The sequence below is a fragment of the Schistosoma haematobium genome, chromosome 1 (genome assembly GCF_000699445.3).
Source record: "Schistosoma haematobium chromosome 1, whole genome shotgun sequence".
Classification (NCBI taxonomy): Eukaryota; Metazoa; Platyhelminthes; class Trematoda; order Strigeidida; family Schistosomatidae; genus Schistosoma; species Schistosoma haematobium.
In genome coordinates this window covers 87,714,652-87,740,293 of record NC_067196.1, presented here as the reverse complement: position 1 = coordinate 87,740,293, position 25,642 = coordinate 87,714,652, and the positions used below count along the sequence as shown (strand labels likewise).

The window sequence follows — 25,642 nt, the reverse complement described above, 5'->3', positions numbered from 1 at the left end:
GATAAACCTAAAGATTAGACGTCTGAACTCTATGTTTACTCAAAAACTCTTGTCTTGCAAAAACTCTCCAAGTATGTGGAAACTCTTTAAAGAACTTACAGGTGGCAGAAAGTTTAGAAGCGATAACCAGCTGAATAAGTGTGACTTAAATAAGTCTTTTGTGCGTCAGTCATCTGATGTGATGCTCCCTTTATCTACGGGTTTAAAGCATAGCTGTGTTCCTACTTTCACTGAAACTGATGTCTGAAGATGTCTCCAGTCAGTTAATTCATCTCGATGTTTGGGACCTGATGGTATCCCAAACATCCTTTTTAAAAAGTGTACTGACATCTTATGTTATCCGTTCACAACTATCTCTAACAGATCCTTCTCATCTAATCTCATGCCGAAAATGTGGAGAAAGATGAAGATAATTCCTGTAACCAAGAAAGCACCTGGTGATAAAAATGTAAAATTTAGACCTATTGCAATAACTTCACCCTCCCTCAAAACAATGGAAAAATTATTAATACTTCCATTTCAGCCTGCGATAAAAGAGCATATTAATCCATATCAGTTTGCCTACAGATGCAAAAGAAACACATTGGATTCTGTTGCTGTTCGGCATCACAATATAGTGTTCAACTTAGAAAAGGGTAAGAAGTATGTTCGACGCACTTTTATGGACTATACTTCAGCTTTTGATTCTACACGAAGACAACGTTTACTTTACAAGTTAATCAGCGTCAACACTGACAGCTGGATAACCAAGTTGCTATGTTCCTACCTCTCTAGAAGCGAACAGTACAATTTATTTGGAGGAAAGTGTTCAGAGTCTCTATTGTCTCATGAAGTTGTACCACAAGGAGCTGTTCTTTCACCTCTTCTTTTCTCTTTTTTTCTGCATGATCTGCCATCTTCCACAGAAAACACTTTAGTGAAATATGCGGATGATCTCACTGTATGCATGCCTATCTCTTCCTCTTTACATTCCATAGAAATGAATGAATTTTTGTCTCGTATTGATTGTTGGTCTGTTGGTAATGGTCTCATACTTAATTCGTCCAAGTGTCAAGCTATTAACTTTGGCATGAGACATGAACGGGATCTAAACACCATTTTGAGATCCCATAATGCTTGTGCTATTGAAGACTCTTTGATAAACACAGTGTCGAAGGTCAATTATCTTGGTGTTACCTTTTCCTCTGATCTCTCTTGGTCTTCTTATATTTTCTTTTGTCGAAGAAGGTTTTCCGTCTGACTTACTACATAAAGAGATTGCATGCTCATAGGATTACTCGTCATTTACTCTTACAATTTGTCAATTCTTGCATATTACCTATTATTCTTTATTGTTCTCCATCATTTTTTCCCGAGCTTTTGAGAAAAGACTTTGCTGTATTGCGGAGAGTGCTGAAGGTAGTCAGCAAGATGTGTGGTGAATCTTTCGAGGTCATAATTAATATGGTTGTAGATAGACATCTAAAGTCATGCAAACTCCTGGCAGGTGTTATTTTATCAGATACTAATCATCCCCTTCACTCTTATCTTTCTCCTTGTATATCTTCTGGTAGAACGAGACGTAATTACATTAAAATCCATGCACGCAAGGAAAAGTATAAAAGTTACATAATACCTTACCTAGCAAATATAATCTGTAACGAACAGCTTGTTCGAGTTAACCTAGTCAATAACCTGCATTCTTAACATGTCTCTAATTTGGAAAGTTGTACAGTTTTTCGGTTTTTTAAACCTTTTTTGTATTTGTTACTGTTTTCTTGCGTAAGTAATTTGTTGAAATACCCTGTACTGAGAATTTCTATATTGTACCAAAATATAACATTGAATAAAGCCATTATTAATAATAATATGCCCAGGTTCCTGCCTGGAGTTATTCGTGATCCTCTGCTATTAGACACGGAAGCCTGTTGAGCGAAAGCTTCTTCTATTTCGTCCACAACCATCTGAACCATTTTGAACATTGGATATTGAGAAAGCGGGTCAATCAGTTGGGGCGGAACTGGAGCCTGCGCCTGTGGCTTATGTCCCCTGTTTGTATTTCTGAATGTCTGAGTCATGCTTCTGATTATTTCATTACTATCTAAGAAGGACTTTAAATAGTTTTCCTAGTGGTTATGTACCATTCTAAAATGTCATGAAAATATATGCCAGGGACTGCACTATTATTTCACTTTATTCTGCTGCCCCTGGTGCCATGGGGTTAGTCTTTAGGTACAAGTATGTTACATGACCAGTCCAAAATCCGTTAGTACGAAAGTGCTTGTAACGTAACAGGTTATAGGACTTAAAGAGTAAATGACTTCATGGGGCCATATGTTTCTGGTCTCAAAACCTGATTATTGATCGATCTTTGGTTTATCTTATTTACATAGCTTGAATAGCTTAAGTTCATGTTTACCCGTAGGATCACTGTTATTGTCGTTTCGCCCGCGAATCATTGATTCAATTATCTGGTTATCCAGATCATGAACGAACCAAGTGTATTTGAAGATCACTGAATAGAGAGGTGCTAGTTGTAGTGCATACTGACAGTTATTGTCTACAGAATTGTATGACTAATATTCTAAAGGTGTTTATAAAATATGTGGGATAATGATATTGTAGTAGACTGTAATTTGCACTATATGAGGGTGTTTGATCATATGTGTAGATTGAAACATGCGGTAGGTATGAATATCTAATCAGCTTCAGTATGGTGAAAATCCCCATGGCAAGACTATGATTTATGGACGAACCAATAAGGTATAAGATAATAGGCCTCGGATATTGGCGCGAAATTCACTCATCCAGTTTGGTTAACTAGAGTTTTGGCATTACAGCTGATGTAAGTTCGTGATGAAAACCCGAAATGTAATTCTTAACGTTAATCATCAACTGTAAAATATAATTATGATTCCTCACACATCTTTAGAACCTTCATTTGGTCATAGATATTAGATGGGCACTCTCAAGGTCAGCCTAGCTTAGCTCAGTGGTCGTCCATAAATAACAGTCTCACCAAATAAAAGTATGTCTTATCCTGAAGTAAGAATGTTAGAAGGATAATAAATGTGAACATCGTATAATAATTTTTGAGCAAGAAGTTGGAAAATAAACGATTTGGCGGGAACCAACATGGTGACGAATAGAATACGTAGGTTTATTCAGTTGAGGCATGGCATACGTATACGCCATTCGAAGTTGCCATGCTTTGTGAGTAATTAATGACACAAAAAGGAAACGAAAAATAATCATATCTATCGGACTGAAGAGGTGAAATTCAGGAGCATGTTCAAAAGCAAATGTTTAAGATTTTTAGATGGTGTGTGCTGAAGATGATAAGGACTAGATGTAATTGAGCCTCTGTGACGAATTTTTACTTCCCAAATGTTCGACCACTGCCCTTAGACATGCTGGTTCTGTTCATGGAAGTTCGGCTAAGTTTTACATACTGCAATATTGTATATTGAAGTTTTAAATGAAGTATGAAATGTGAGCTAGTTCCAGTATATTGTTGACCATTACCCTGTACAAGAGAGTGAAAATGATTATGTGATGAGCAGGATTGTGTAAGTTATGCACCCACTTCTTGTCATGTTATTGAACTGATAGACTCGGTATCAAAACACTAACTACATATTTGTGTGAATAGTTTACGTTATAGAGGATAGGTTCGATTCCCTCACTGAACTGTTCTATGATGGGATATCTATCAGAGAGTGACCTCATTTGACGCTAGCCGTTTCACTTCTGTTATCAAAATATCTGTGAGATGGAGGATTAATTGACAAGCTCAGCTGTTATATTTCCGCGTAGTTTTCGTAATGGTTAGTTCAATTAAGTGTTGTTAAGTTTTATTTTTGTTTTGGCTACTGCACAATATGCATCAATGTATCTGTTGATTTCTACTTTGGTATCTAGTGATTTTAGTGCCGATAATGATCATCGGTTGCTCCAAACTTTGTAATCTACTGAAATCATCGGTATGTTTTTATCTAGAGTTCTAACTGTGTTAAAGCTTTATCATCGTAGAATTCAACCGATCACTGCTTGCAGCCTTTTGTTGTGGAGACGTTCCCAATCACACTGCAAGGTCAATTTATCTACTCGTGATCTTGTGGAAGTGGTTAACCAAAAAGCCAAAATTCACAAATATATAAAGCCACAAGAGCCTGAAGAACCTTTGTACGTGAATAGCCTGGAAAGATGTGACTCAGAAGAGGATTTGAACGTCATATCGGAAAATGATCAGTTGGACTTTGGTGCTCTTAGTGCGGGTGGGTGACTAAATATGCGTTGTTTTTGTGATATTTTGCAAGAATGCTGCCAGTGTTATTTCTGTATTGTAAGAGGGGAACTGTAAAGATGCCAATATTGGTGTGTGGAGTGGAAGATGTTTGTGTTGTGACAGTGGTTTAGTCGTTGCATAAGTCAAAATGTGGTTTGATGGTGCAGAATTTAGGGTCAGACTACTTTGTGATGAGTTTGAACCTTTCTTCATGCTTAATTCTATAAAGCAGGTGTAGACTTGTTCTACTGTCACTTTTGTGCAAATTAACCATACTAAATGGTTTGGTGATGACGCTGATAAAATGGTAGCACCGAGCGACGGCTGCGAAACGTGATCATTAAGAGTAGAAGATACTCGTAAATTGTTAGTATTTGATCATAGATATTTTAGAAATACTGCTCGCATCCGCTGGGATCACCGGGTAAGTAATAGTGACGTTAGACTCAGGGTATTAGAGAATGATGGTAAATCAGTTGATGAGGTTGTAAATCTTCATCGAGTGAGATGTTTGGGTCACGTGTTGCGTATGCGTGAACACCGATCACTACGACGCGTAATGCTCACCAGTATTGGAGATGAATGGGAAAGAGTTAGGGACGGCCAAACCAAAACGTGACATCAGTGCTTGAAGTCACTAACTTCTAGTCTGAGCCATGTTGGTGGATGCAGACTACTTGTTTGGGGTCCGCGTGACTATCGTAACCAATGGTTGGAGACTGTGGGTGACATGGCTCAGAATCGATCACAATGGCGTCGGTGTATACACTCTTTGTCTTCCCCTGAACTATGAGATTAAAATCGCTTTATACCTTTCTTTCTACGAACTAATTCTCTCTCCCTGTATTATATGCTTATATACAATCTTTTTTTATATTTTTACTACCATTGAAGTGACTACTTCGATGAATTTGGTATTCATTTTGTTGTGCTAATGAGGTGTGGCAACCTGGACCAATGCACATATGTGCCTGATCGTACGTTGTAGCTGACTGACTGACAGAACTGTGGATAAGGAGAGTGCATTTAGAGGAGTTGGGAAAGTCGGACTGGAAACCAACAGTTCCTAATAGCTGGATAACTAGTAAATGGAGTTTGGAGTTGTTTTATCCTACTGTATCGTATTCCCTGTATACGATATTTCACTCGACTGTTCCTAAGTGACATCAAGAAATAAAAAGGAACAATACATATTCAGATAAGTCGAAACAACAATAATTCATTAGTGAAAATATTAGATTATATTTAGAATCTTTATAAAAATCATTCAGAATCTTTTCGTTTCGATTGTGATCAGTACATGCAACAAAACTAAATTGTCGTCACTTTGTGATTATTTGTTCTTTTTTTCCTTTTAAATAGATAATGTATGTCAACAACCATATCATGAGTCACTTGTTAATCGATCAATTAAGAACATAGAAAAAAAGTCAGTTATCGATGAACTATTGAGTACTGATGAAGTTGAAGAAGATCCTGCTGACTGTTTAAGATTAAGTAACGTTTATCGTCGTCATCCTCCTGAACATTATTGTGAATTAATAAAACGTTATTGTAAAGCAGGTGATACAAATTCAGCATTATCTGTAAGAATTTATTCTCTTCCATTTTTCGTTGTTAATGTTTACTTACATTGGTCTACCATTTGAATTGTTATATTTTCCTGCACCAACATAAATAATACTGACTTTTTATGTGAGTTGGGAAGTGCTTTGAACTGTTATTCATTAGCTAAATGGGGTCTTGTTCAGTCGGACTCGAGCTACACTGTTCATATGGTGGCCTGTGATTTTCTAGGTGGCTTTGAGAACCGAATTTGGGTTTGAATACTCCAGTTTAACGGTTTAAGATCGAACACTAATCGCTAAACTCCATATCTCATAAAATTAACTTTTATTGAACCCTAAATAATAGTTTGCAACCATGGGATGCTTTACTTTGGTATTTCATACTTGCACATATTTCTGGACGTTTTTATATCAGGATTGAAATGTTTCCTGTAGGTATTTTTCTCTGAAATGTTGGAAAAGGATCGTGTTCTCCCATCGAGATTTCATGCTCATATGGTTCTGGATGGTTTGGCCAGAGTTGGAGACAGTGAGAATGCATTTCGCGTTTATAAAAAGATGACTGAATTGGGTATCGATGCAACCCAGGCAACTTACTCACGTTTGTTTCGGTTAGTTTGAAGGATTCCCAGTAAATGTGAATGCTGTTAGTTGTTTTGTTTGGTAAGATTGTTGATGTGATAATTGTATTTAAAAAGAAAACTAGTAACTACTTGAAATCTTTCGATTTACTAGCATCTATTCATTGTTTTATTTTAAGTTGTGTCACCTCAACATTGAGTAAGAAAGATTGTCTCAGCAGAGTTCTCTTTTTGGTGAATTCATTTTCACAGCTGTACAACTGCGCATGCATTTATATATATACTTAATTTTCAAGATGATAATAGTTACAATAATGGCGATAATAAAATTTCGTTAAATATGGTAACAGTTAGGTAGAATAAACACAAGTATTGAAGCGTTATTTTTATCAGAAAAGGGTTTTGTGGATATTTTAGTAGTTTAATAGTTGAGTTCATGAGTCAATTGAAGCTCGACTACCATGGAAAACCTGAAAGCACTGGACGGCCATTTCGCCTTATTGTGGGATTTCTCAGTAGTACGCATCGACGATGCCGTCTCTCGAGATTCGAACCCACGATCCATCGGTCTCGCGCGCGAACACTTAACCTCTAGACCACTGAGCCTGCATCCAACAGTGCTAATGTCTAACTTCACCCAATCCACGAGATTGACCGACACATTCACCATTGTCTTCAATGAGTTACTATCTCACAACAGACCTGGTTGAACTCCACTGGTCACTGCTTCTCACTAGAACTCCAGGAAATAACTCTTGAGCATATGATGATTATTATGAGCAGAGTTTTGTGGTTTTATTGTTAAAGCTTTGAATATTCATTATAAAGATAAATAGAGAAGTTATAATTGGGAAAAGGAGGTTCAGCATGATAAGATAAAATGTAGTCAGGATGAAACAGAAATAAATCAGCTGGGGGTAAAAGGTATATAGAGAAAATAGAAAGGGAATCAGATGGCGGTGAAGGGAAAAACGTATGAAGAAGAAATAAAATTGTGAGACATTAAGACCATGGTAGAAGAAGAGGTTGTACCAATTTCTGTTGGACCGCATAATTCTGGTTTTTCCAGCTATTGCTTCGGCAATGTTAATAAGATGCAATGTAACTGTCTTTAGAAGCCTTCTACTTACCTTGTATATATGACTTTAAATGCAGAGTCCACTTTGATTGAGTGACCTGTGTTCACATGGTGTTCGATTATTGAGCTTCTTGTTGACCCGTTTCCTCCTCTTTATAGCCAAGCCGAGTAATCTTCTTGAATTCTTTGGGATAAAGTAAGCATTGAACGACCTATATTACCTGGTTCCACATGAACAGATAAATTGATAAACCCACATGGAGTTGGTCAGATGAGATAAATTATCCTTAAAATTACTGATGAACATTGGTCGGTTGTAGAAATGCTTACTATTGATTATATATAGTCCGTGTAATTGGAGCAGGTTCCAACACTCACCTCAATTACTTGTCTTTGGGTACATGTTTACTGTGACCAGGTTTCATACAAACAGTATGGCTCGAAACTGAGTGCATAAATATGTACTTCGTGAGTGATTTTTGAGGTAGGTTATCGTCCTCTCTAACAGACAATAGTATTTTCTTACACTTATAACTTACGTGACCAAATAATGTTCTGAGTATAGGAAATTTGAGTCTCAGCGTTTTTTAAAATTCATTTACTATAGATTTTACTAAATTAGTAAATAGTGTATCCTATATGTTTTAGTTTCTATTTGCTGACACATCGACATATGTGATTTATTGAATTATGATGAATTTATTGTTTAGCGCTTGCGCTGAGGATATTGCAACATGGTTTCGAAAGAATAGAACTTTTATGCCACCTGTTGTAAATCGTACTGAGAACCATTCATTGTTATTACACCGTAAAATGTAAGTTGTATTTTGCATGGGAATCATAATGATGTATAAATGCCTTTTTCGTTGAAGAAATAACGACTCAGTCCAACTATGTCAATCAGTAACAACGTAGAACTTCGTACGTACGTACATCAGTTCGAGTTGCCATACCACATTAGCACAGAGATGCAGTTGTCGATTCAAATCCAACTATGTATACATTTACTACTCGTTGATTTGCCTTATATTAGTTTTTCTGTTCACTTATTTGTGCTTTACTGAACTGAACCTCCACGTTCCAAGAGATGAGGCAGTTAATTAAGTAAAGTTAAAAGGGAACTTGTTGTAGTTTGATTTGGTCTGATGATAAACTGGGATGCAACACTTATTTATGAGTGACAACAACATTGCTTCATCTGTAGGTATCATTATCAAGGTTTGATTTGATAATTTCGAATAAATTGAGCATTGGGTAGATTGTTATAAATAAATAATATATTTGTAATATCTCAATGAGTAGAAAAATGAGGTTTTCTGACGTTTCGTGACTTAGTGTAAGCCACTTTTTAATTCTCTGAAGAAGTGGTTTACACTAAGTCACGAAACGTCAGTAAATGTAATTTTTCTACTCATTGGGATATCACAAATATATTATTTATTTATAATGCTTCATCTGTTAATAACGCACGTAGGTAATAAGATGAATGAAATTGGTCTTTTACAAGAGAGAGTTTACTATTTGTATAGGAGTTGATATTACTACACAACTCGTTTGTATGTAGTGACCTTAGAAAATATAAGACAAATTACACTGAAATGTAAAGTAATTAAGTCACGAAGGAAAAGCGACATTCGTTTGCGATGAATGTGAACGGTAGACTTGTTGAAGAAATTTAAAAATAGAGATTGTGAACATGAAGAACAAACAAGATATTTTAAATAGTATTCCTGGGAAACATTTGGTGTTTATTGTGTGGTTGATTGTTAATATTCCGAGTGAACTGTTTCGACGTAGTAGTTATCGGGACTCGTAGACTCTTAGCTTTAGAGAATTTTCCTAGTGGTTATGGTGACTCCTGACACCTATATTTGAAAACGATGTATGAATATGGATGTTTGTTGGGATCTACCATGAACTTTGCAACCGGTTTTCGACAGCGTTTCATTCCCCAATGATTTTAGGATGTTTTTCCCATCCTAGTAAGTATGAAATTTCAAGCATTGTCGAGCTGCACTCGGACACTATGCCCATTAACCTGTTGTGAAGTTTACTTTCAGCGATTATGTGAATCATAGCTGCTAAACACCACAGTTGCTCTTTATATATGAGTTTTGGGTTAATGTCTTTCTGAATGTTTTGTTCGATATCAGTGTTGTTTGGTTTTGCGGTTTCTAGAAAATATTTCGAGAAATTATAGATAATGACTAACAATTAGTTGTATTCATATTGAGGAAATGGTGTAAAACTCTCTCTTTGTGCTTGGAGATATTTCTTGATTTATTTTGTTTAAAATATCCAATATATTGTGTCTTTTATTTTATATACATGGTTTACAATTTCACATCTTGACTGTGATAAAGTCAATTATTTGAACTTCTATCACCGTCACAATGCCGTCCAGATTTTTATTTTTATATTGGTGTCAAATAAGATTTTACTTCCTTGAGCTTTCTTTATTAACATTAACTGGACATGAGACAAGAAATGAATTATTCAATTCCCCTACAACTGTGTCTATTTATTATTTTTATTACATAGGCTGGCTCTTCAGAAAGCATTGGCTCCAGACATGTCACCAGATAACTTTGGTGGACCTGCGCTTCATAAAGTGTATCTTTTCTGGCGTCGTTTAATGGAAAAAAATATCCCAATGAATCAATTTACATACAATACACTTATTTTGGCTCTTGCCAAAGGTATGTAGTTTATTTTTGTTTGAGTTAAATGTGATATAGAAATATCAACATTGAAGTTGGATAAAGTGTGAAGTTAACTAACCTAATTTGAAGTGTGTTGAAATTTCTGCCATTAAGTTCCATGTTTGATCCCCTTCCCACCTACTCCGGTCTCGGGAACCAGGTAGTATAATCATCTCTTACACTTAGAGTATGGCACATACTGATCACAACTGAACCATTAACTTTCTGTCTTGGGAACTAAAAGTGTTGATTGCTTAAACTGATTAACACTTGACTGGTGTTATCCTGCAGTTGGTGTTGTGGACCATGTCTTGACGTGGTCACACTGTGTGTTCTGAGGGTGTTATTCTAGGGACTGAAACTAGAGTAGATGCTCAGGGAGTATGTATCCCCATTGGGTGAGCGATTTGGTCATTCAATATCAAACCATCCTGGACGTGACTGATGATTGTTTCTGATAAACCTAGTTGTCGAACGAACTGGTTCCAAAAGAACCTGGGTAAAATATGTGTGTATAGTCCAGACGTTTGGAATTTCTCAGTTCATTGTTGTTCTCTGTGTTCTGAAGCGATACTTCCAATCTGTTACTTTATCATGGTCGTAAGCTGCATTTTAGTTTTGTAAGCTATTTTCGATATGTGCTTGTTTCTTCCTTGTCTTCTTTATACTAATCTTTTAAATGTAATGTATGGACTTTGAGGTGTAGGTGGTGAAACAACCACAAGGCTATTGAAGTTCTGTTAACAATACTGGGGACTGTAACTGCCAGTGATATTTTGCTGACTAAATTTTCCACATGACCTTTGCTTCTTTGTAACTGACTGGTTGCCGGTGCTTTAGTTTACTGAATTTCTGTGTGCTTGAAGGTCATGTTCCCGTTAGCGTATTATCTAGGGAGTTGTGGCATTCGTTTTGTTCTGGATTTTCAACTTCAGATATCACGTTTTCTCACAATTCATCTTCTCTTTGTGTTGGGGGCCAGGTGCTGAAGTGTTGTGTGTTAGTTGCCGTTACCAATTTACGAAATAGAACCGGTCGTATTAGAGCGAATCAATCATTCCCAATTCCTCAAGTATCGTTTGCCCGTTCCGAACCCCAAATACCAAGATATAAAAGAAGGAAAGTCAGTGAATCCAAAAGTAGTGCTCTTGAGCCATTCCACTTTGTTTGTCAGCATATGGTATCATCATGAATGTTTAAATTTTTGTGGTGAACGGATAACAAATGTTAACATTTTTTATGATAACTGATGCTGAATGCATATTCAACTATTTATATTGTTCATTGTTCGAATTCCATTTCAGCTGGTGATATTCATGGTTGTCTGCGTGCCTTGGATATGATGTTGGAAACTGAAAATATTGATCGTTTTTCTCGAAAATCAATTGGATGTAAAAATAAATTGTTGTTTGCCGATTCTTTCACAATATCATCTGTACTCTCGGCTATTGAACCAGCTAGTGCGAAGAGAAATCTCGAATCGTGTCATCGACGTATGGGTTTATCGAAACAATCAGCGAACTCAAACGATGTTTTCAATCGTGTTAGCCCATTCCAACTAGCTTTATCTTTATGGCATGATTTAGTTCCATTGTCAAATAATGATGTTGCTCCGCATCATTTCACTTTACTAGCCAGAATAATGGGATTGCAAAATGACTGTTTGGATGCAAATAATAATTGTGAAATAGTTTTTGTGAATAATACTCGTTATAAGTCATTTCAAGATATATTTAAACCTTCTTCTGGCGACTCATCCAGTTCTGTAAATCTAATACATCCTTCCTGTACATCACGTGAATTGGCGTCAATGATGATTGCACAAGCTACAAAATCTTCATTATTAAGCAGCACGTCTACCGTTGAATTAAAGTCGACCAGTAGTGAATCAATGATTGACGAAGCGCCGGAATCCCTTCAGCTTGATTGGAATGATACAATGTTAGCACTTCGTAGCCCAATAAATCTTCTTTTGCCTACTGATAAACCAATAGTAGTACGTTGAATTTCCATAAAACTTTTGTGTACAGATTAGAAAGTCTTTGAATTGTAGAATATCAGAATCCGTTTAAGTTATTTTTGATGAATGATATGATTGGTTGAGTAGGGGGATATATTTATTGTGATTTGTGATTGTTGAAGTTGGAAATGTGAAGGAAGGAGATACTTGTGAAAATAGACTGTATCGAAAGTGGTTAGACAGATTGATAGTCAGTCAGTCATGATGATTGTAGAGCATGGGATATATGTGCCAGAATTGAAATCCTGACTTGATAGATTTCAAATGATATATATATATATATATATATATATATATATATATATATATATAGTATTCGAAAATCCATTCTTGTATTTATCGTTTTTAATCCCGTTATCTACTAACGCGATTTTAGTCGATTAAGATATACAAGAATAGTCAGGATGTATATTTGAACCACAATCATTCATACGACCGAATTGGAGCCAGATGTGGGGCCACAAAGCACCCACCAATGATAGTAATGACGATGATAAAGATCAATTCTATGAGAAGCTGCAACCGATCATGGCGAAGTGCTCAGGAAAGAACCAAACCATCCTGATATAAGATTTAAACGCCAAAGTTGGGATGGACAACATCGGATATGAAGATATCATGGGACGACATAGACTGGGAGAAAGGGACGGAAATGGCGAGAGATTTTCAAATTTATGTGAGATCAACAAAATGGTTATAGGTGGCACTATATTACCCCCACAAGCACATACAAGAAGCTACATGGGTCTCATCGGACCACACCACGGAGAACCAAGTCGATCATATTTGCATCAGCGAAAAATTCAGATAGTCCGTTCAAAACTCATTGTTGTACTACAAATTCTGAAAAAGGGCACAAAGAAGGTCATTGTGAAACCGGAAAATGCTTATTACGATATAATCGACTACATTTGGGAGTCAAGACAGCCCCATCCATATTTTAGCAAGTAATAGATACTATGCTACAGGATGTTCCAGGTGATGCAGCTTATCTGGATGACATAATTATCCCCAAATTCCCTGGCACGGCCGAATGTGAGAAGAGTCCGCTCTTCCCCTCTAAATTCTCTTACATGGCCAAGCGTATACAGCCACTGACATGGAAGTCCTACTTACTGCCTTCTCGCAGCGAGGGTGTTGTTTATGAAATTGAGAGGATGAAAAACGAATGTCCGACGCTCTAGCCGGGTTGGTGGACACTAAGGGTCCACCTAGAGGAGTTGGAGAACACTGATTCCGAACCAATGGTGCATATGGGCTCCAGTATCCTGAAGGAACAAATGGCGTATGAACCAATTGTTGGTCACCGGTTACTATAGGACTGCATCTCCTGATGTTGCTACACTGTTGTGAATTAGACCTTCAGGCCAAAGGCTTGGGGTGTGGTCCTCTGCGAAAACTACCTGCTTCAGTCTGTGCACTCGGGTAGTATCACAGCCCACACACAAATCACGAGACTTGTGTGGTGCATATTTATTCGGTGCCTCTTTGAACCAATATTTATGTGTTCAAATAAATAAATAAATAATAATTATGGCAGTAGATAGAAAGTACTCAGAAAAGAAGCTCGACCAGGTTCTGTCGCGTACAGCCGAATATGGACTCCGGCTCCGTGCAGAAAAATGTAACTTCAGCATGCAAAAGGTACGTTACCTCGGGTTTATAATCGGTAAAGATGTCAGAATATCAAACCTAGAGAATGCTCAGGCAGTGAAAGCTATGCCTAGACTGACGGACGTCCACACCCTACGATCCTTTTTGGGACTAGTTAGTTATTATGGAGCTTTAAGAGAAGTTAGGAGTTATCTTCTCACCAAGTGGCCGAACCGTCATTTTCAATGAGGACTTCTACAATATTTTCGCTGGTGGGACTGATATTTGATTTTCGTTTCATTTATCATGTTCGATGACAGAGGTCTTGTTCCGAAAACATTGCGCCACAAGGTTTTGAAACAATTCCACAGAGGCCATCTCGGCATCAATAAAATGAAATCGTTGTCTCGAAGCTATGCTTACTGGCATAAAATGGACCAATATATCGAAACTAGATGTTGCAAGCAGCCAAAAGTCTAGAGAAATGTAAACCACAACATTGAACGAAACCTAATAGTCCCTGGGAGAGGCTACATGCAGATTTTGCCGGCTTAGTACCAGGAACAACGTTTTTAGTCATAGTGGATGCACTCACAAAATGGCCACAAATCTTTGCTATGGCAAGCCTCACAGCCAGTGAAACAATCAACAAGTAATCTGAATTGTTTAGCTGTTTCGACGTTCTGGAGACTTTGGTGACCGACAACGGTTCACAATTCACTTTAGAATCATTCAAGCACTTCTGCAGCATTAATGGAAGTACAGATATACGCCTCCCACCCTATCACCCTCAGTCACATATACAGGCAGAACGCTTCGTTGACACATTTAACAGAGCATTACTGAAACGGGGAGACAAGGAGACAAGCCAGGTAATTACAAAATTTTTAACGGCTTATAGAACTACACACAACCCTATTATCCCAGTTTGAAAGTCCCCTGCTGAAGCTATGTTCATAAAAATTCGAACTATGTCCGGCGCCATATTGCCACCTAGACCAGTGGATGGACGCAGACAATATCAGAGTATCCGAAGTTTTAACTAGGGTGATAAAGTAGTCACAAAATCATTCCTTTGAAAAAATCGTTTGGAACCGGGAGTCAGTCAGTCAGTCAGCTACAACGTAGGACCAGACACATATGTGCATCGGTCCAGGTTACCATACCGCATCAGCACAACAAGATGAACACCGGATTCATAGCAGTGGTTAGGTCAAAGGTAGTAATATGTAAGAGAAAGATTGCATATGGAGATATAGTACAAGAAGAAAGAATTGGTTCGTAGAAAGAAAGATATGAAGCGATTTTAATCTCATAGTTCAGGGGAAGACAAAGAGTGTATACACCGACGCCATTGTGATCGATTCTGAGCCATGTCACCCACAGTCTCCAACCATTGGTTACGATAGTCACGCGGACCCCAACCAAGTAGTCTGCATCTACCAACATGGCTCAGACTAGAAGTTAGTGTCTTCAAGCACTGATGTCACGTTTTGGTTTGGCCGCCCCTAACCGGGAGTCATTGAAAAGAGAATAAGAAATGTTTTGTACAAAGTGCATGGGACTTTTGGAATATGGATTAGATACCAACCGAATCCACATAGAAAAAAGGACGTTGAATATGGTAGATAAATGGACACTCATAGTCGCTGGACACCAAGAAAGTCAGAACACCTGAGGAAAGCAGTCATCAAGCTGCAAGTAGGCGCGAAGAGAAAGTTTAATTTTTTGAAAGGGGGAAGGTGTTGGAGAGACCCAGAAGGTTCCTCGAAAAAATCCTAGTGGGAACCCGAAAACGTTGAGAAACATCTTATACAGTCGGCATTCAATTGGAGTTTCTCAGAAACATCTGGAAGGTGAAAAGTCACATTTCCGACAGGATGATTGCCTATCCTGCTACTGCATGTAGAAGGGTTCTGGAACATTCTAGAAGTTCAAAACCATCTAAAATGTTATAAATATCCTAGATCTTCTGTACATAAATTAACCTTGGAGTAAAGCATTTTTTCCGTATTTCTCGCCCTTTCGTGTTCAAGTTGCCATTTAGATTTAGCCTGTGGGTTATTATAAGAGCATAGGAAACCAAATCAAGCGCTCAATCAGAAGATTCATTCACCAGTTTCTTGTGTTTGTGCCACATCTGGACGTTCGAAGCGAAGTAGATGGAGCGGTGTTCGAATATAAGACTTAGTGGTCGATTGTCTCACGCCTCAACCATTAGTCCACCACTCAAGTCTGATATAATTAACATAAAGAATGTTACAACGGTAATGTAGCCCGGATTAGCATACCGTATCAACAGGACGAGATGATACTAATTAGATGAGTAGCAAGGTTGCCGAAATACTGTAGCAATAATGACAATGAGACAGACTGAATATTGTGAATGTGGTTTGGAAAGACAATGGAAACGTACATATGAAGGAACACTGGAACTGTTAAGTAAAATACAAAGTGAATTCTTCTGCACCATTGTGATCGATTGTTAGTCCTGTTACTGGTCTCAGCAATGGTGTGAATCCCAACCAGATGGTTTGTATACATCTGCTTCAATTAAGGCAACCGGAGAGTATTCTAGAACCAACACACTTTGTGTGCGTATATATGTTGTGATGCCCCTATGTACCAATTTCATCTGTTTAAATAAACAAAAAAACAAATAGAAGGGATTTCGAAACACAGTAGATGTTTAAAATGAAGATTTATAAAAACTACGGTTTTGTGTTGTCGCATTACAAACACTCTTTTTTTCTGTTGTCCTTGAACAGTGAATACTCGTGATTTTCTTCAACACTAAGGTGTACCTAAGATCGTCAATATCATACGGAATTCATACGACGGACCACACTGCAAAGTGGTGCATGAATTAAAGTTGATAGACTCATTCTAAGTGAGGACAGGAGTCGGACAATGCTGCTTAATCTCGCTCTTTCTACCTCTTCTGTTGTTCAACTGGACTATGAAGACCTTCACGTTTCAGAGGAAGCACGGAATAAAATGGACGGCTTGAATGCAGCTAGACGACTTGAACTTCACAGATGACCTAGCTTTTCTATCCCATACACATCAACAAATGCGAGTGAAGACACACAGAGTGTATCAAAACCTCGGCATCAGTAGGCCTCAAAATACACAAGGGAAAAGGCAACATCCTCAAATACAACTCGGACAATACTAGCTAAATCACACTTGATGGAGAAACTCTGGAACAGGTGGAGAATTTTACATGCCTGGGAAGCGTCATCGAAGAGCAAGGACAATCTGACATAGACTTGAAGGCAAGGATTGGCAAATCAAGGACGGCATTCCTACAGTTGAAGAACATACGGAATTCGAAACAGGTCCGTTTGAACGGATACTGTCATCAACAGCCCTCTGTGGTAGAGAACAAACCAGCTCCTAACTGAAGAGGAAATTAACAAAAGACTCTGCAGGTGGATAGGAAATACATTGCAAAATTCATCAAACTGCATCACAAGGCAAGCGCCAACTTGGAATACTGAAAAGAAAAGGAAGATAGGAAGACTAAAGAACACACTGTGCTGGTAATGTGAAGCACACCTCGAGAGAACGAATAGGAATTAGTAACAGCTGGAAAGGATTGCCCAGGACAGAGTTCGAAGAACAATTCTGATAGATGGTCTATGCTCCTCCACGAGGGGTAACAGGCGTAAGTAACTGAGTAAGTTACTTCACTATTGATTAAACTCAAGTTCTTCTGGTTTTAAAGTGATTCCTCTGTCACAAGATTGTTTAAGTTAAGTTCAGTAAAATTCTGAATGAACAATTTTTATAAATATTTTAAAATTCCTGTTTCTTACTGTCGAATTTTAGATTTGTGGACCAAAAGACCAATGTATGTATCCTTGGCAACGTCTTGCTCTCGTTGGTGGATTGTATGGTCTCCTGGATACTGTTGAAAATCGTTACAAATTGAAAGTGAATATTAGTTTTTTCACTTGTATCGTCAGTTTGTTGCCACCACCAGTGAAATCTGATCAGTGTTACACAAAAGATGCTTTTGATACTTGGGAAACAGAAGTTTTAAATTTACTTTCAAAGTTTAAACTAACTGCTGATACTGCATTATACAATTCTTTTATTCATCGTAGAACATCATCTGGTTTGAATGCTAATCATTTATTAGCAGATATGACTCGTAAAGGGTTAATTCCTGACCAAGTAGGTTTGCTTGTCGTTCATTGTTTTATTTCCTGTTTGTGTATATTTGTGCTTTTTATTTTGATCTTATCATTTGTAATGTAGGAAATTGTGGTGGGTTGTAGTTTGACGAGAAGGCGCAAATGTAATCTCGTAGCTTGTTTGTGAAGATACATTTTAGTTGCACGTGAAGACACACTGTTTGTGTTAAGACTCATGACACCGGCGATGTGACCAAACGGGATTGGGTGGTGGTACAGGCTTCGAACCTGCGTCCTATCAGTAGAAGGTTATTTCTTCAATCACTGAGTCATCGCTTTACAAGTGTTTTATCAGAAATGCATTAGTATAATTAGCATCGTATCGCCTTTAATCAATGCATGGTCTAATATAATGTTGTCTGACGTAAGAGTAGGTTGAAAGAAAGCTAGTTGGTTATTATAGGGTGGCTTATGATGGACTGAATTTACAAAATTTTATTTATTTATTTATTTTATTTTAACACATTGATATTGGCACAAGGAGGCACCAAATACATATGCGCCACACAAATCTCATTTGATATGTGTGAGGGCTGTGATACTGCCCGGGTGCCTAAACCGAAGCAGGTGGTTTTCTTAGGGGGCCACTCCCCGAGCCTTCGACCTGAAGGTCTGATCCACAAGGCAGTGGAGCATCGTGAGGAGATGCAGTCCCATGGAAGCCGGTGACCAACGATTGGTTCATACGCCATTTGTTCCTTCAGGATACTGGAGCCCCTGTGCACCATTGGTTTGGAATCCGGTTAAAGCGCCGGATGGGCGTGGTGACGTGCTCCTGTAATCTAGCTACTTGGTGGCCAGGGTGCGGGATTTCGTGAGACCGGGAGTTCTAGCATATGGGTGCTCATGTTGATCGGGCGTCCACGCTAAGCACGGCGCCGATATGGATGACCTATCGGAGGGTGGGTTATCCAGGTCGTCTAAGGAGGGGTGGACTGGCCCAGGGGGGAAACCCAGCAGGCAAAAGTCCCTGCGTGGTGCGGTAGCGAGGTAGCGCCTGTGAATTGTGTCCATCTGACAGCCCGGTTGGCGCGTGAAGACCGCCTCCTTTCGCCCCCAAATGCCCTGGTACGGCCGAGAGTGGGGATAGTCCGCTCTCCCTCTCGAAATGCTCTCACACGGCCACGCGTATTTAGCCTCTGGCAGGGAAGTCCTACTCACCGCCTTCTCGAGAAGGGGGTGTTGTTTACGAAAATGAGAGGACGAAAAGCGAATGTCCGAATTTACAAAAGCTCCTTAATGGTTGAATTCTTTTCGTTATGTAGATTACTTGGGGTTGCCTAGCTCGAGGTTGTCAAACAAAAGAGTCAGTTAAACAACTCCTACGTGGATTTGAGATTGCTGCTACAACCCCACTATCTTCCATTGATTTGGAGACTAACAGTATACCTCGTGAACAAAATGTCCACTCACAAATCGTTAGACCAAGTTTCACATTCTTCAGTACTTTACTATCAACGTCTGGATTTAATTGGGAGTTGAAGGCATTTGTTATTGAATATATGAGGTGTCCAATTCACATAGATGAGTTGTCTAATAAGAAATCTGCCATACCGAAACGCGATGTTTATGGAAACCAAGTATCCAATCATTTCGATGGATTTGTGTTAGATCGCCGAGTAATCGCATCTATTGATATAGATATTGGTTTGTTTCGAGAGCTTTTGGCGAATGGTGTAATTCCGAAAGGTAAGTTGGTTATGCGAGTGTGTACTCATTTTATAGAATATACATGAAAACAATGGTTTGCAAACTTATGAGGGTTTCTGTTATCCCGTTGTTGGTAATAAGTATTGAATGTTTACCAGTTTTGATTGGAATTTGTTAATCATGAGTGTCAAATTCAGCTGGATAACGGTTAAGTTCAATTGAACAACATACTTGACATCTGAGTCAGAAAACTGTGGATTATCAATTTAATTAGTAAGGTACGGAGATTTAGCATATTTGTATTGTGGCTATCAGTGGAATTCAGGACACACATCTCATCCTGCTTTGAAGTGGTTAGTTGAATGCACATGCTACAGATACTTAATTAGCGGTTTTTTCTCATTTCAATATCGATGAAAAGATTTCTAAAGATCTTTAGTAGAAGGATTATATTAACTTTGAGATTTGAATTTTATATCTAGAGCTTATATTCTTGATATGCAGCGTATAACTTGAGCTCTCGAACGCTAGAACTCTCTCAAGTCGCAAATGAGAAGACAGAAGACAAGTGAAAGGAATGTTATTCCAAACAGTGTTGATTATAGTACAAAACTGTCAGGTATTTATAGTTTTTAGTGAAAACGAAATCATCTTTATAGTTATCCAATCGGCACACAGGGGTTGTTAGCATTGTCCAGTAGGGAAGCTACACATAGTGATTTTGGAATATTCTTCCAGAAGCTGATTGGATGGAATATCTTCGGCTCTTTCTGAGCTTCCTAGAGTTCACCTGTGGACCGTCTTCACAGAATCCGCCTTGCTGAACATGCTATTTAGAGTTATGAGACTTTTAAGTTACTCGCGGAAGCTCACATCTAGCTGTTTACATTTGCATTTTAAACAACCGATCTTCAAGACCACGCGAAATAACTTTGACCAAGTCACTGTAAATTTTCCTTAATATTTATTATAAATGCATGATCATTACGTAGTTACAGCTTGTGAAGGAGCATAGACCATCTATCAGAATTGTTCTTCGAACTCTGTCCTGGGCAATCCTTTCCAGCTGTTACTAATTCCTATTCGTTCTCTCGAGGTGTGCTTCACATTACCAGCACAGTGTGTTCTTTAGTCTTCCTATCTTCCTTTTCTTTTCAGTATTCCAAGTTGGCGCTTGCCTTGTGATGCAGTTTGATGAATTTTGCAATGTATTTCCTATCCACCTGCAGAGTCTTTTGTTAATTTCCTCTTCAGTTGGGAGCTGGTTTGTTAAGATGGTGGTTGGAGGTAGTCACAGGAAACCCTGGACCTTAGTTTCGTGCTACTTGGCACTCGTCAACCAGGTGTACTTTTAATCTTGTGGGAACTAATGCGTCCTGACGGACTCGATCCCATGTCACACAGCTTCACAGTCAGAGACGTTACTACTGAGCTATCCGGGCCGCGACTGATGTCCTGTAGGACTGAGATGTATTACAATTGATTGATCACTGGGCGGTGATCAATCTCGAATAAGTTTCTATAATATTCTCCTATCCATACTGTCAAATACTTTCTCATAATGAAGGAAGTTGGTGCATAGTGACGAGTTCCATTCAATTGACTGTTCGACAATGCTCCGTAGTGTCGCTATTTGGTCTGTGCACAACCGATTCTTACGGAATCCGACCTGTTGATCTGGAATTCGGTCGTCTACTGCATCTTCCATCCGGCTCAGCAACACTTTGTTGAAAACTTTTCCTGGTACCGATAGTAGTGTGGTGCCTCTGTAGTTCTCACACTTGTTCAGATCTTTTTCTCTAGTATTTTGATGAGGTGTGCTTCTTCCCAGTCTATCGGCACATGTTCTTCCTCTCAAATCTTCCTAAATAGAACGTGGAGCGTGTTTGCAGTTGGTTCTATGTGTGATTTTAGTGCTTCATCTAGTATATTGTCAGCTCCCAGTGCTTTCCCAATGTTCATTTATCTGATGGCTATCCTTATTTCTTCCGTCGTTGGTGTAGTGACAGTTATAGGAAGGTTTGTGTGTGCTGCTTCGATGTCTGATGGATTCTATGGAGCTGGTCAATTTAAGAGTTTCTCGAAGTGTTCTACCAATCTGTTTCTCTGTTCTTGAATCTCAGTTATTTGCTAGCCGTCTGTGTAAGCTCCTCTCTTGGTTCTCACTTTTTTATTGAAATTCTGCATTTTTTAGTAAAGCAAATCTGATCTATCTGGTTCTGTGTAGTGTGATCTGGTGAGGCCCATGTAGCTTTGCGTATATACTTATTGGTGAATATTGTGCCACCTATTACCAGTTTGTTGAATGCACACAAATTTGAAAATCTGTCACCATTCTCGTTCCTTTCTCCCAGTCCAGGTATTGATTTATTTAAACACGTAAACACTGGTAAAAGGAGACACTAAGTATGTATGCACCATAGAAATTATCCGATTTCCATGAGGTCTGGAATACTGTACGAGCGCCCAAACTGAAGCAGGTGACTTTCCTAGATGGCCACATTATTAGCCTTTGATGTCGAGGTTTAATCCACAGGGTAGTAGAGCGACGTGATGAGATGCATTTCCATGGTAGGCAGTGACCAGCGGTAGGTTCATATGTTATTTTCTTCGCTCAGGATCCTGGAGATCATGCGCACGATTGGTACGGAATCAGGGTTTTCCAACTCTCTATGTGGATCCCTCATATCCACCAATCCGGTTAAAGTGCCCGACATTCGAGCTCCGCCCTCCCATTCTCATTATCAGCAAGCCTGGTGTAAGAAGGCAGTGAGTAGAAGGGAGGGTTGACTCTCCCCACCCTCGACTAGACCAGGGAATTTGGAGCCCTAGTCCATGTTGTCGCATGATATCTTCATATCCGGTGTTGTCCATTCCGACTTTGGCGTTTAGATCTCCCATCAGGATAGTCAGATCGTTTCCTGAGCACTTCGCTATGATCGATTGCAGCCTCTCGTAGAACTGATCTTTATTATCGTCATTGCTATCATTGGTGGGTGTATAACACTGGATAAGATTCATTGTGATTCCATCCTTCCTTGTTTTGAAAGATGCTTTATCGAAGCATGTGCCGACGATGTTGTTGAGAAGGACAATTAATGCTATACGATGCAGCTCAGAGATCGAAACACGCTCAAATGAATAACAGTTTTTAATGATAGATTTTCTTTAATAACTTTGTTAATCTTGATAGAAGGTACTCTGAAATGACTTTTTCTTGGTAGTAGCAAGACTTCGGACATTTAGTGAAAGAATCTCGAAGTTCTAGTGAGAATGTGACTAGTGAGGTACGACTACTGTGAAAGATTGGTATAATTATGTGATTGAATGATATTCACATGATGTCACGAATTGACATAAATCGGTAATGAAGAAGAATGTATGAGAACCCGATAGTGGTCGGAAGGTAGCATGTTTGTTGTGAGACGTGGAAGTGCCAGGCTCGATTGGCGGATCGGTTGCAAGTGTCGACTACTGACTGGCGAGGCACATACTGTGAAAGTATCTGTCAGATGCTGTTTAATCTTCAACGGTTGTTATTTATCTAAAATCAGTTTGTGATGTTTTGTCTATTTTCTAATTTGAACAATCTCCAAAAGCAACCATACTAATAGTGATTTCTACCTTATTTTTCTTTATTATGGTAGATGGTTCACCTGTTCACGAATCAAAAACTGGTGGATTTCATGTCTATCCAAATGCTGTTCGTTCATTTTATAGATTTTATAAGATCTATAAATCTTGGCTGTGTGAAAGTCCTGTGGCGAAACCTTGTTAATGTATTTATGCATATATATGTATATATTTAGATATATGGGGAAGCAATGTAACTATTTGCTGGAATTGTTGTGCATAATAATCTGTATTTGTAGATACAATTGTTTTGAAAGTAAACTGTACTTGTTTTGATATGTTTTTATCTACATGTTTATGTGATTGTTGCTGACTATTTTGAGAATGTTTGTTGACATTATTTTTATGATATTGGGAATTTCTTCTTTCAAGTGTGTTGATGCGAGGTATGACAACATGGATCAATGAAGATTTATGAGTTATCCTTTTTGGTTGTTTATGACCTACTGACAGAGCAGTTGAACTGTGTGTTTACTGTGCATTCACTATCTTGTGTTTTAAAAAGGAAGAGCATTTAGAGCGAATGATTAGTTTACGGTAAATTTCCCGTTTGATCCTACAGTAATAGATCCATGGTTTTATTGTTTTATGATACCTAGTTTCAGGTGTATGCATACAAGTGTTGACTTAACTGAGTCGGTGTTGTAGATTTGGAATATGAATTTATAATTGTATGGAGTGATTAGAATGTTACTGAGACCAATTATTCGTCCAAGCATGTGTATAAAAGTAATTCGGTTGTGAGGTACAGGTTTGCTGAATTTTAAGTTTTATGTGAATGTTGGAATGAGAGTGGTCGGTTGTCCGAACAGAAATAGGTGTCAAGCTTGCAACAGGTTGGTTGAAATCTTAGTGTTAACCACTACTAAACCACGGGCGTATTAATTAGGCCAGTTAATCTTGTCATTTGAAAAATGATTTTCTGTGATATGGCCTAATATTAATTACTATGGCTTAAATGAGTCATGTATTAGCTTGCTACTAACCCTTGACCGCTAATCTATCTGAATACACTCTCTGTCCTGTCTCTTTTGTTTCTACATGACTTGAGTATTTAGTCGTTCTTATGAGTTTTGATCAACTTTTTCCACCCAAAGTGTATATTACAAGCAGAGATCTATGGTGGCTAGCAGTGGAATCCAGGACGCGCGTTTCGTTCTGTTTGGGACTCGTCAGCTGGATGTACGTGCATCCCAGCGTTGATGTTCACTACGGGATTGAAAGCTAGTGCCGTTTCAAACTCCTTCGCTTTATCCACGTAGCTAGTTAGTCCAGATTGCCACTGACTTGTGCAATGTGGTAAATTTTAATTAATTTTGTATCAGATGTTTGAATCTTGAACTCAATCGTACAAGCTAGTGACTATCTGGACTCACCAACTAAGTGTATAATGCGGTGGTGTTTGAAGCGAACGACACTGGATTCCAGTCCTGTAGCGAACATCAACTTTGGGATCCATGTACATGCCTATATTCTAAATGGGTTTTAGTTTGGTTGAGCGAATTTAACGTTTCCCCTTTAGGTCTTATGCATTGCTGAATCGAATATCTAGAAAACTTGGTGATTATCTAACGGAATATAAAATAATCATATCTATCGGACTGAAGAGGTGAAATTCAGGAGCATGTTCAAAAGCAAATGTTTAAGATTTTTAGATGGTGTGTGCTGAAGATGATAAGGACTAGATGTAATTGAGCCTCTGTGACGAATTTTTACTTCCCAAATGTTCGACCACTGCCCTTAGACATGCTGGTTCTGTTCATGGAAGTTCGGTTAAGTTTTACATACTGCAATATTGTATATTGAAGTTTTAAATGAAGTATGAAATGTGAGCTAGTTCCAGTATATTGTTGACCATTACCCTGTACAAGAGAGTGAAAATGATTATGTGATGAGCAGGATTGTGTAAGTTATGCACCCACTTCTTGTCATGTTATTGAACTGATAGACTCGGTATCAAAACACTAACTACATATTTGTGTGAATAGTTTACGTTATAGAGGATAGGTTCGATTCCCTCACTGAACTGTTCTATGATGGGATATCTATCAGAGAGTGACCTCATTTGACGCTAGCCGTTTCACTTCTGTTATCAAAATATCTGTGAGATGGAGGATTAATTGACAAGCTCAGCTGTTATATTTCCGCGTAGTTTTCGTAATGGTTAGTTCAATTAAGTGTTGTTAAGTTTTATTTTTGTTTTGGCTACTGCACAATATGCATCAATGTATCTGTTGATTTCTACTTTGGTATCTAGTGATTTTAGTGCCGATAATGATCATCGGTTGCTCCAAACTTTGTAATCTACTGAAATCATCGGTATGTTTTTATCTAGAGTTCTAACTGTG

At 38.4% G+C, this 25,642-nt stretch overlaps 1 protein-coding gene across 2 annotated transcripts in view; it reads left to right on the top strand.

Annotated features, from left to right (window-relative positions):
- Positions 1 to 1,863: 1,863 nt before the first annotated feature.
- Positions 1,864 to 25,642, top strand: part of NAA38 (N(alpha)-acetyltransferase 38, NatC auxiliary) — a 48,398-nt gene continuing 24,619 nt past the window's right edge. Inside the window, exons 1-10 of one of the 2 annotated variants that reach the window (XM_051209949.1) lie at positions 1,864 to 2,030; positions 3,901 to 3,962; positions 3,998 to 4,256; positions 5,630 to 5,853; positions 6,271 to 6,446; positions 8,205 to 8,309; positions 10,036 to 10,193; positions 11,501 to 12,192; positions 17,644 to 17,991; positions 19,277 to 25,613. In XM_051209949.1, the coding sequence (XP_051075434.1) occupies positions 3,918 to 3,962; positions 3,998 to 4,256; positions 5,630 to 5,853; positions 6,271 to 6,446; positions 8,205 to 8,309; positions 10,036 to 10,193; positions 11,501 to 12,192; positions 17,644 to 17,991; positions 19,277 to 19,747 (2,478 nt within the window). In that variant the 5' untranslated portion in view covers positions 1,864 to 2,030; positions 3,901 to 3,917 and the 3' untranslated portion in view covers positions 19,748 to 25,613. Of the gene's footprint in view, positions 2,825 to 3,900; positions 3,963 to 3,997; positions 4,257 to 5,629; positions 5,854 to 6,270; positions 6,447 to 8,204; positions 8,310 to 10,035; positions 10,194 to 11,500; positions 17,492 to 17,643; positions 17,992 to 19,276; positions 25,614 to 25,642 lie in introns of both variants that reach the window. The other variant, XM_051209947.1, reaches the window with a different exon arrangement.